General features: G+C 38.2%; 1 protein-coding gene across 1 annotated transcript; it reads left to right on the forward strand.

Annotated features, from left to right (window-relative positions):
• The first annotated feature begins 7,992 nt into the window (after positions 1-7,992).
• LOC133857724 (cytochrome P450 71AU50-like) lies at positions 7,993-9,913 on the forward strand. The gene is made up of 2 exons (XM_062293052.1): positions 7,993-9,013; positions 9,084-9,913. Exons 1-2 carry the CDS (start codon positions 8,126-8,128, stop codon positions 9,696-9,698), a joined length of 1,503 nt encoding a protein of 500 aa, XP_062149036.1. The 5' UTR covers positions 7,993-8,125; the 3' UTR covers positions 9,699-9,913.
• Positions 9,914-12,935: the final 3,022 nt, after the last annotated feature.

Below are 12,935 nucleotides of genomic sequence, written 5' to 3' on the forward strand. Positions count from 1 at the left end.
ACGAGTTTTCTGGTGGTCCAGTAGCGATTTCCGGTGGATTTTCTAGTAAAATCCTCTAGGTAATTTCTTGTTAATTCCTAGTTGCTAATTTTGTTGATTATTTGTTGATTAAAAAGTAGGTTAGTCTTGATTAGATTATTGATAAATTATCCATGTTGTTTTAGGGATGATTTTATGATTTGAGGGGGGGGGGGGGGGTTCAATTGATTGTGATTTGCTGTTTGTGTTCTGGTTGGCCGTGTATTGTGGCCGGTTGTGTGTTGGCAATGGGGTGATTTTAGTTGTGGCTTTGGTAGGGAATTTCTAAGATTTTGTGGGTCTTGACCAAATCTGTGGGTATTCCACTCACTGAGAAAATATATATTTTTATATGTATTGGATTGATAAAAATATATATATTGTTTATGAAACCGAACCGACCATATGATGAAATGTATATGCTTTGAGATGATTTGATTAGTTTTGATTATGTTTAAACTATATCAATGATGTTTAATAGATAGTGCGAGAGTGAAAAGTATTGAATAGATTTAAAGTGTTAAGTTTTGTGGTTGAGATTTAAATTATGCAAATTGTTTAAGAACATGTCATGTTGAATCTGTTTAGATTTTATAAAGAAACTAAGTTTTGAATGATTTCAAAGTGTTGGATAAAATGCTGGATTTGTTTAGTTTTAAGAGGACGTGATTTAACAACTGCATAATTTCAGCGTGATACAGTAGTGAAATATATACTGGTCAAGCACAGAACATTGAGCATGTAGTATAGAGCATACATACCAGAAGTATCAGTATATCAGCAGCATAACAGTATCAGCAGCATAATAGTATCAACAGCATATCAATATCAGCAGCATTATTAGCCCCAATTCATGCATAGCATATATAGCATTGTTTTATGAGTGATGTTTTTATGCTATGAGTAGTTTTTCTAGACGTATTGGTATGCATAAGAGTCTTCATGAAAAAGATCTTATGTATATTTCTATCGGATAGTCATGTGTTAAGATCATACATTGAACTTGAAAGTACATGGATACATGATTGCCCAGGTGCGAGTAATGGCATGTCTATGAGTAGGAAGGTTGACTGTTATTGTTCTTCAGGAAAGATGTGTTAGCATGATTGAGTTTAGCTCTAGTGCTCTCATGATCCACTGACGTTCAAGGCACGAAGCTGAAATACGATTAGAGATGGTGTTACGAGTGGTTTGTTGACGGATGTTATGCTAGTATGGAAGAGTAAGATGCCATGTTCCTTGCTTATGACCTATGTGTATGCGTGATATCTGTGATGGAGTGATCGTATGCACATATGTCTGAGCGATCGATGAAAAGTATTATTATAGAGGGGTCTATATGTAGAAACTTCCAAGGAGGGATGACTGGAACTTCTACATATGTTCACAGCTATATAGTATGTTTTAAATGTTTTCTGGATAGTCGGTGTTTGCTGCATTAGCTATTGGTAAATTGTGGCTAATATAGTGCTTGCATGACTAAAGATAAAATAAGGGTTGGTTCTTAATAAAAACTCAGTTAGTCTTATACCACTGAGGTCTTAGTATGTTTCATGCTAAGGCGGTGAACTCATTCTTTCACCTACGCGGATGTGGATACCACTACAACCGTGTAGATGATATTTCTTTAGCTGCAGGTACTTCGGTATAGTTGATGGGTTGGTAGCAGTGTACTTGGGATATTATGACTGAAGCTCGCCGCGAAAGTTGTAATTGTCGGATCACGGGTTGTCCACTATTTTATAGGTCTGGTATGGCTTGTGACGTTTGTGTCATTTATTCTTTGTTAAGCCATTATTGTTATGTAAATATTGTGTTAATAAGACTCAAACAGATAGATGTTAAATGGCTCTTTGTTGTAATTAATTTGGGATAGATGTATAAGTTGTAATTTTCGCTATTCAGATTTATGTTTTCCGCTGCATAGATAGATTTATGTTATACTCTGATTATCAGGTACATGTTATGGGGCATGTGCCATATGTTGGCTGAGCGACACGTAGTCATGCCACTGCGATGACTCGTTTTACTTTTTGTATATATATATAAAAAAAAAAAAAAAAGGGTCGTCACATGGCTTATGGAAGTGCTGTATGCAATGGCTTGAGCTGGGGTTAAGTTGATATTAGATGCAATTGTTCAAGTGATGACTGTGATGGGGTGCATGTTATTGTACTTGATTGGCTTTGGGAAAATAATTAAAGAAAGAGTTTATTGTTTGACAAATTCTTTTCCGGCGTCTAAAAGAAAGAGTCATATTTTTTTTTTTATGTTTTTTTTTTTTTTTTTTTGCAGTAAGAACAATTAGTTTTTGGCATTGAATAATAAGCATATGAGATTCAGAGAGTGCAAGCTGTTGATACTGCCTTTATATGTACTGGACTGCCTCTTCAGTTGTTGCCAGGAAAGCCTTTATATTTTGCAAAATCTGAGGAGATGATTGTGTTTGTGCTGAAATATTTGTTACACTCCTCAATATCCTCGAGTGTCTGTGTGAACTGAGTGCTTCTCATTCAAATCTGGGTCCTCCAAATGATACATAAAACAGGTATAAATTACGGTTTGTTATCATTACTTTTCACCTCTCTCTCACCCATAGCCATCAATGCAATGATTTTTGCCAACCTCAAATGTCAACATGGAGGAATAAAGGAAGCTTTATCAAAGTCAAAATTCCCACGAATCACTTAAAGAATCCAATACCCTACTTCTATTACATCTATATATTTGTCTTAATAAGTTAAACATAAAAAGGCCCTCCTTTCAGGATTCAAACAACAATTCTTTGAACAATGGTAACACCGATATAACGAGATGTTTTAAAACAAGTGCCGGTTCGATTCAAGCAAAAGAGCAATCACTTAAAAGATACCAAATTTGTCCATTTAGCAATATTGGGTTTGACTAATCAAGTACTGATTTTACAGAGCAACTTCCATCATAACTAAAACTCAGAATTTCTATTGTTCAACTGGATAGAACGTAAAATATCTGACAATGATCATTTTCAACCTTCTTGTTTCCATCCTTTTATTCTAACATCAAGTAGCTAACTTCAGAACCACTATAACCACTGAGATAAATTACGAGGCCCAAAATGATTACGACTACTGCTACCCAAAACATCTTTCTATTACTTTGACACAGACCCAACTCTAACCGAAGCCTAGCATATTGTTCCTTGTGTTTTGTTTCAATCAGCTTCTCAAGTCTGTCAATATTGGACATTGTCATCTTCTCAACTTTCTCAATATCGGCCCGTCTTCCTTCCTCCATGTCTCTCATATGTTCCTCCAATCTCTTCTCATAAGAAGTCATTTGGTTATCAGCCCACTTAAAAAAATCACAATCCCCAGCTTCCTGTGTGAAAACGAATAAATGTCATAAACTACTAACGAAAAAATAAATCACAATTAATTAATTTTAAAATTATCTTATACTTTATACAGCCATACCTTATTGTTATAATAATAATAATAATAAGGGGTAATTACCTTTTCCCCCCATCAACTACCAGCCATTGTCAACATGCCCCCATGAACTGACACCTCGACCAAAAGAGAGCATCCAACTACCAACTTTACACACTTTGCCCCCTTCCGTCAAGGAATTCCATTAACTTGGACGGAATATTCCATTTTTGGGCATTAATTTTGGTTTAAAGACCAAAATGCCCTCCAACAGTAATTAATAAAAAAAATATTAAAATTAATATTTTTAAAAAAGTTGAGGGCATTTATGTCTTTTTATGAATTAAACTGACGGAAGGGGGCAAAGCGTGTAAAGTTGGTAGTTGGATGCTCTCTTTTGGTCGAGGTGTCAGTTCATGGGGGCATGTTGACAATAACTGGTAGTTGATGGGGAGAAAAGGTAATTACCCCGAATAATAATAATCATGCCAATAGGGTGAACTTTTCAATAGTGCATAAAAAGTTGTATTTTGTTGATTATTTCTTATCCTAAGTTAAGGATATTCATTCTTTCACTACATGCATGACCCTGTTTTAATCATAGGTCTGGGTTTTAATCATGCCAATAGGGTAAAAAAGTTTGAAATGTCATAAACTACCAAACAAAAAATAACACACGCAAAATTAATTTGAAAAATTACATTGTAGTTTACACGATCGTAACACTTTCTACTAAAATTGGTATCAGTCCAAGCGAAGCTTACACGAGCAGGAAATCCATAGTGACATAATGGATGACGTCCACTAGACGCATCACTATTTGTAGACATTGCTTAGTCGTGCCTAAGAAAAAAAGAATATTCACAACAAGTACAATTGGAAGAGTCTTTTCAACAATAAATATTATTAAAAAAAATGTCCACATTTCTTTGCCCATATATTTTTATCAAATTAATCAGCCAACAAATCATTTTTTTTTTGCTTTTTTTCCCTAAAACCAAATGAGAACCAGGCAAAATCTCCAACACCATCCAACAATCGAAACCAGCAAAATTACTAACACTATCCAACAACAAACCAAAGACCGAATTTTTTTCCCATCAAACCGAATTAGAACCCACCAACAAATTCAAACAATATGATTCAATAATTTACTGTCCCAAAAAAATAAAAATGACTCAATAATTTCAAACAATAATTTTAGAGAGAAAGAGTCACTGACAGTGGAGACAGCACCGTTAGAGAAGAACGACAGTGGAGAGAGACAGAGGACGACAGTGAGATCTGTAAACATGTAGAAACATTAAACCCATAAAATAAAATTCACAACATGGGGTGCTTAACAATCACAACATAGAGAATTAATACTAGTATGAAATGAAGATATCTTCATAAACTCAAGGGGATTCAAAGAGGGCAATCATGCTCTCTAACCCTGGAAAATGAAGGGTAAATCTCTCACAAAGAGAAGGCAATCATTTTGGAATATTTAACTAGTCATATATGTTTGTTTCTAAGAAGACTTCAAATTGTGCACATTGGATTGAGCTTTGACATTGTGGATTTAATTCATACTCAAATAATATTACAATTAAAACAAACCAGAGTGAGAACTTAGCTATGAGTTTATATAATTGTCTCTTAAAATTGAATCAACAATAAAGGTTTAAAAGCCCATTACTGAATGTTGGCCTTAAAGGGCAGGAATGAGCAAGCACTATTCAATCCTAATCTTTGACAACCATTAAATGAAGTGGCTACACTCAACAGGCACGCAAAACATGAAGGTGATCAGGGGAGTATCACCTACTTACTGGAGCATTGATGCCCACCCCTTATGTAAGCAAGACTCAGCCTACCAATGCAAGGCAACATTAACGCAATGCTTCACATGCACTCAAAAAATTTCAAGTTTCCATATGTACAAGTAAATGAAACTGGGTATCCAAGACAAGACATAATTACTCCAGGACAGAAACCTAACAAAGTGATTCCAATAAGCAACAAAACAATCAGTCATACATGAAGATTGAGTATCTATAGAATTTGACATAAATACTCCAAAATAGAAACTTTACAAAGCAATTCCTATATGCAAACATTCAATGAGATAAAAAACAACTCCCACAATATGAAAAGCAAGCATGGAGAACAAACAAGCATCACACAAAAAACTCTTCACAGTCAACTTACTAGTGGAGGAGTCCCTTAAGCAATACGCAGAACAACAGAAGACCACAGAACCAAATCAGAACCAAGCAAAATCACCAACACCTTCCAACAATCAGAACCAGGAAAATCACTAACCTCATCCAACAACAAACAGAAGACCGAATTTATTTCCCCATCAAACCGAATCAGAACCGACAAAAAAATTCGACAATATGATTCAATAATTTTAAACAATAATTTCAGAGAGAGAAAGAGAGTCACTGAAGAACTACCTTAAAAAACATATCAAGATTGGTAAAAGAACATCCTGCCTTGCATACTTGATCAAGAGCTACATCTCCAATAAACTTTACCTCTTAGTCCTTACCTCATCTATAAACAAAAAAATGCAGAGTATCTAATAAGACTTTCATAATTTTCATGCTCATATTGAACACAATTAGGGCCCTGCCAACATGTGCCCTTAGGACAAATCCAAAAATAGCTCATTCATCTAAAAATTTATATTTCTCAAACCTTACAAACGACCATCTCAAATCAAAAGAAAGGAAAATTGGAGTACCCATAAACTTTTTTTCCTTTTGCTAATGTCATTTACAAATCCTATCTAAAGAGTAAAGACATTGTATTTGTTTCAAGTGATAAAAAACCTCAAGAACAATTTAGTAAATGGTAGTAAGGGCTTGCACATGAATCCCTAATTAAATATATGGGAAACTACAAACCACAAAATTGCTCCTTCACAAAATCATTGCATTATTAGACATTTGGGTAAAGTGACTATAAAATGCACATCTCACAAACTTGTACAGTATAAAAGATAAATGGAAAACCTGTGTGGAAAATGAGCCTACCGTTAGAGATGCCGACCCCATAGTTCTAGATGGAAGGTTTTCCAGCCCAAGCCTGCTCCAGAAACATGGAGAAACATTATACCCATAAAATAAAAATGTTAGCTCAACAGGGAAACAGAGAGAGAGAAAGAGAGAGAGAGAGAGAGAGCGTCGCTGGACAGTACCTTTTTTAGCGTCGCCAGAGACAGATCCGGCCGCCAAATATGCCGGAGACGGAATGCCGGTGGAGGGTGGCTGTAACGATCCAGCCCCAATGACACAATACTGTCCGCTTTTGGCTCCCAATACCAGACTTCCCAGGAGGTCACCCATCCTGGGATTGCTCTCGCAGCGGCTCTCTTAACTGCAGAGTTCTGATAGGTTCATTGCCATCACGGCTTTAAAACGCGTTGTGTCATATAGGGTGCATTTATACATATAAGCACATCCTCATTCCCAGGCGATGTGGGACGTCACAATCACCCCCCCTTGGGACCCAGCGTCCTCGCTGGCGACCCTCATGGGATCACCCCATTCTTGGCATCCCAGCGAGTGCCCGCCGGCAACCCTCTTGGGCTTGTGCACGCTCCCACCATCTCAGGCTGGGCAATGGCTCTGATACCATTTGTAACGATCCACCCCCAATGACACAATACTGTCCGCTTTTGGCTCCCCATACCAGACTTCCCAGGAGGTCACCCATCCTACGATTGCTCTAGCAGCGGCTCGCTTAACTGCAGAGTTCTGATAGGTTCATTGTCATCACGGCTTTAAAACGCGTTGTATCATATAGGGTGCATTTATACATATAAGCACATCCTCATTCCCAGGCGATGTGGGACGTCACAGTGGCCGACAACCGAGAGAGAAGCCGACCGCCAAGAGTGTCGGTCACAACCAGTGAGCGAGCGGGAGTGAGAGAGAGAGAGAGGGGCGGCGGTTTTGGACAGAGGAGACCGAACGCCGGTAAAGAGGCACCGGAAAGGGGAAGACCGGTGAGAAAGCGAGCAGGGGCAACGGCAATTTCGTACGGAAGTTTGAGAGAGAGAGAGAGAGAGAGGAGTTGCAGGTGGCGGTTTCGACAGAGGAGGAGTATTCCGGTGAAGCGGCGCCGGCTAGGGGACGACTGGATGGCTCCCTGTACGGACGTTGCAGAGAGAGAGAGAGTGAGAGAGAGAGGGGCTGCGTTGGAGGGGAAATGAAATTTAATTTCCCCTCCAACCGGTTTTCAACCAAAACAAAAAAGAAAAGAGGAAAAAATAAAATAAAATAAATGCACCTTTACACTTCATCCTGTTGTGCGTGTGTTGTGAAGATTGAGTGTAAGTATCATTTCTTTATTTCTTAAGTGATTAGAGAAGCTTTTACGTTTTACGAAAAAGGCTCAGTAGCAGTGTGGGACTCACTACTCACTGCACGTGTTACGGTGTTAGTCACTAATCAAAGAGATAATGCAAGAATTTCTCATTTCTAAATTGTGTGGCAGTGGCATCTTTTACCGGAAGGAAAATTCCATGAAGTGGGTACTCGTCTTGTCTCAGCCAGCCAATCCCCCTTGACGAATGACGATCGTTCTCTGAAGGGTACACACAGGTCATACTTATCCATAATTTTACAAAGAAAGAAAGAAAAGAAACTCTGTGACGGGAGTTTTCTCTTGTTTAGCTGAACCTGCCTGCATCTGGGTGAAACATGACCGCCATGGCTTGGACATGGACCATTGCCGCACTGGTGACGCTTGCTTTTCTCCTGCGAGAATGGGCATGGAAAAGAAGTAGCAACAAGAAGAAATTACCTCCTGGTCCAAGAGGGTTCCCTATCTTTGGGAACCTTCACATGTTAGGGGAATTACCTCATCGCGATCTCCATCGACTTGCCCAAAAACATGGCCCCATCATGTACTTGCGCTTAGGCATGGTGCCTGGCATCGTTGTTTCATCGCCTCAGGCTGCTGAGCAGTTCCTAAAAGCACACGACCTCGTGTTTGCAAGTAGACCACCTCTTGAGGCCTCAAAGTACATCTCTTATGAGCAAAAGAACTTGTCCATGTCTCCATATGGCTCTTATTGGCGCAACATACGTAAGATGTGCACTCTCGAATTGCTTAGCAACCATAAAATCAATTCTTTCAAATCCATGAGAAACGAAGAGCTTGGCCTATTGATAGAGTTTATTCGAGAGGCTGCCCGTGATTGTGCTGCTGTTGATCTGAGTGCCAAGGCTTCATCTCTCAGCACAGATATGAGTTGCCGTATGGTGTTTGGGAAGAAGTACATGGACAAGGATCTTGATGAGAGAGGATTCAAGGCTGTAATCCATGAAATAATGCAGCTGGGAGCAGCTCCCAACCTTGGTGATTATATTCCTTGCCTTGCGCCCCTTGACCTGCAGGGGCTGACACGACGAATGAAGGCTGTTAGTAAGATCATTGATGACTTTTTTGAGAAGATCATCGATGAGCATGTCCAATCCAAGGACGAAAATAAGAGCAAGGACTTCGTTGATGTCATGTTGAGCTTCATGGGATCTGAAGAATCTGAGTACCGTATTGAACGCTCCAATATCAAAGCCATAATTTTGGTAATTATTCATACTACTTGAACTGTTTCAATTAGAAAATTAAATTTTCTGACAATCATTCTTTTTGTAGGACATGCTTGGAGGCTCAATGGACACATCAGCAACGGTAATTGAATGGGCACTGTCAGAACTATTGAAGCATCCGCCGGTAATGAAGAAAGTTCAAAAAGAGCTGAAAGATGTGGTGGGCTTGGAGAGGATAGTGGAGGAATCGGACTTGGATAGCTTGGAGTACTTGGACATGGTTTTGAAGGAAACCTTCAGGCTACATCCAATAGGACCGTTGTTGCTACCTCATGAGGCCATGGTAGATTGTACTGTCAATGGTTTCCACATACCCCAGAAGTCTAAAGTGATAATAAACATATGGGCAATTGGGCGAGACCCAAGTGTTTGGAGTGATGCAGAGAAGTTCTTCCCAGAGAGATTTGTTGGGAGTGATATTGATGTCCGGGGACGTGACTTCCAACTTATCCCATTTGGGTCCGGTAGAAGACGCTGCCCGGGGATGCAGTTGGGTCTAACTGTGGTTCGGCTAGTGGTAGCACAACTAGTCCATTGCTTTGATTGGGAACTTCCTGATAACATGCTGCCAAATGAGTTGGATATGACTGAGGAGTTTGGTCTCGTAACACCAAGAGCCAAGCATCTACTTGCAATTCCTACTTATCGCCTATGCAAATGAAAACAAGTCTTTTTTCTTGTCTAAACTTTTGTGCCCGTACTATGTACAATGCCTGGATTTGTAGTTAACTTGTATTTGCTAATTGTATGCTGCATTCACTTATCACAACTCATAAGCCTAGATTTTACTTTCTTTACGCAATGAAGAGAGGCTTGCTGTTGCTGAATAATTGAACCTTGGTTTTATAGAACTCAATTTGAGGATTGTTTTCTGTTCGTACTCGATCTGCTACACTCAAATTGAGCCAGAAGTCCCCCTCGCGTTTTTGCTTCTCTTTTTCTTTCTTTTTTTTTCTTTTTTTTTAAGAGGCTCATTGTTGTGAGTTTTAAATTACTCACAAGCGCACGAATCATTTGCAATATAGTGTGTACAAGTGCGAGGTTGAATCCAAAGGGAATTGCGTTGCAAAAATCAATTTCTATTTAAATTAATCATATTTTAACCTAGTGCTGAATTTTTGGGGTTTTTATGCAAAATAATAAGTTAAAATAAAATAGAATAAAAACAATCAATAAAAAACACTAAGGTTTTATTTTCCACCTTGCCAAATCAAAGCACATATTCTCATGTTTGTTCATACATTATATGCATGTTCTAATTTTCATAAAATTACATATTGAAAGATTCAATAAATCCATCCTTTCTACAAATCACTAAGAATATCCAATTTAATTTAAAACCATCCAATATATCCATTTGATTAACAAATCACAATGAATGTCCAAATTAAATCAAAAAATTCAATGTATCTGTTGGATGAAACACATTGAATATCCAACGTTTGCACATATATTAATCGAAACAATCAATTAAAAGAGTTTTAATCCTTTAATTGAATGGAAATAAACATACATTCGAATTATACGAATAAAACAAGAAAATACAAAATCTAATTAATGGCAAAACTTCATCTTCAACCTTAGTTGAAAAATTAGTCTCTCATGACTAAAAACAAAATGCTAACTTTTATTAAGAACATAAAAATAAAAGACTTACAAAGAAAAAAAGTTGCAGGAAAATAAAAGTAAAAGAACCCAATTGCCGTTATGTACAAAGAGGGGCTTTTTGCCTCAGCCCCCCACATTCTACATCAAAAGAAAAGAAGCATATAGATAGCCACAAATCCCTAGGGTTTTCGGCGCCTCCTCCACGTCCTAAGGAAAAATATATAGCAGACCACGTGCAAGCCGAAAACGTGCTACTTGTTATGGAAAATATAGAATGATGTTGTTGCACAGCTATTTTAGGTTTAGAAATAATGCACACTGGCGCCTCTTAGAAACTTGTCTTCATTTGGTCTATTTTGGAATGAATCACACGTTGATTCGATCGGTGTACATGTGGCAGTTACGGAAGGAAAGGTGTCCTAATTTTGTGCACGGCTACAGGTCTACATGGATAAAAAATAATAATAATTTCGGGTGATTGCCAAGTGTGGAGAGAACGTGTATGCTCAGTCTGTGACGATCTGTTTTTTTTTTTTTTTTTTTTTTTAACATAAAATGAGTCATCACAGTGACATGACTACATGTCGCTCAGCCAACATACAGTACACATTCCATATCATATACCTGATAATCAGAGTTACATCTACACAACAAATAACACATAATAACATTATCAACATAGCGGAAGATACATCTATAAGCAACACTTAATCACAACAAAAGAGCCATTAATATATCTATTTGTTTAAAGCTTCTACATAGTTATTAAATACATATCAAATGACTGGCTCATAAATACAAGTGTCACAAGCAACACAAGCCATAATCAAAACTACCAAAAGGTGGACGTCCAAGTCCACGCAGCTACGACTCCAGCAATATGCCTCAGTCGCAGTACCCCAAATACAAAGCTATGGGGTCATCCTCTATATCCGCTAAACCTGCAGCCAAAGCATCAGTATCTGTACGGTAGTGGGGTTAACCACAACCGTACAGGTGAAAGTATAAGTTCATCACCTCAGTAATAAATTACTGAGGCCTCAACAGTATAGTATTCACTGGAGTAAACAAAGCACACAAACATACGTACACATATACAAGGTTCAACATCACTCTCAAATCATTATGTCCACACGCCAACACATCATTGCATATAAGTTACTCCTGTAGATTGTCTTTAATTCCTACTCTGAAATTACCAACACTGTAGCTAGAAGCAACTACTCTAGACTCACGTATAGAATATCAGAATGACAATATACATCGCCCGTGAAGCTACATACTCGCAGGGCAAACAACACACAAGTGCTAGAAGCCACATACCCTAGACTTGCCTTGAATAATACACCTCCCGTGAAGCTACATACCCGCAGGGCAAACAACACACAAGTGCTAGAAGCCACATACCCTAGACTTGCCTTGCATAATACACCGCACATGAAGCTACATACTCATAGGGCAAACAACACGCAAGTGCTAGAAGTCACATATCCTAGACTTGCCTTACATAATACACTGCCCATTAAGCTACATACCCTCAGGGCAAACAATGCACAAGCCAAATATCCTAGACTTACCTTGTATACTAAGTGCCCGTTTGGGACTGCTTATTAGCAGAAATAATCTGCGATTTTAAAGGAAATCGCAAATCGTGGGGCATTTGGGGATTGCGATTTAAAATAGCAATTTCTAAAATCGTGGAAAAAAACCACGATTTCTAGCAGCAGGATAGTAGGTGCTTAATTGAAAAAAGTGTGAATTTAATCCAAAGCCACAATTTTGCATAGAAATTATTTGGTGCAATAGTTACCAAAATTTTTATTTCTATGCCCATCATGTGATAAATTGGGCCGCAACCAGAATTTATTCCGGCTACATTTCCATCATTTCTCATTTATCTAATTCTTTTCCTCCATGTATTGGAAAAAATTCCCTCTCTTCCTTCTATGTTCCTTAGCTTGTTCTCTTCTTTTTTTTTTTTCTCAATGTACTTAAAAAAAAAAAAAAAACTTAGCGATCAAACTATGAATTCCCATTCCCCTCATGGTCAGCCAAAATTTTCTTTTTGAAAGGGATCAACTAGGGGTGGGCAAATTATTTGACTACCATCTACCGACCGCTTCAGAATCGCAACCGAATTGACATCAACCGTCTACCGACTCTAACGACAAAGTTGACTTAATCGAACCGACCTAATTGCCTACCTAACGTTTTGTGGGCAAATTATCAGATTACTGCATATCGATTGCAACCAAACCGACATCGACCGCCTACCGACAAAATTGACTTT

This window comes from Alnus glutinosa, chromosome 14, assembly GCF_958979055.1.
Source record: "Alnus glutinosa chromosome 14, dhAlnGlut1.1, whole genome shotgun sequence".
Lineage (NCBI taxonomy): Eukaryota > Viridiplantae > Streptophyta > Magnoliopsida > Fagales > Betulaceae > Alnus > Alnus glutinosa.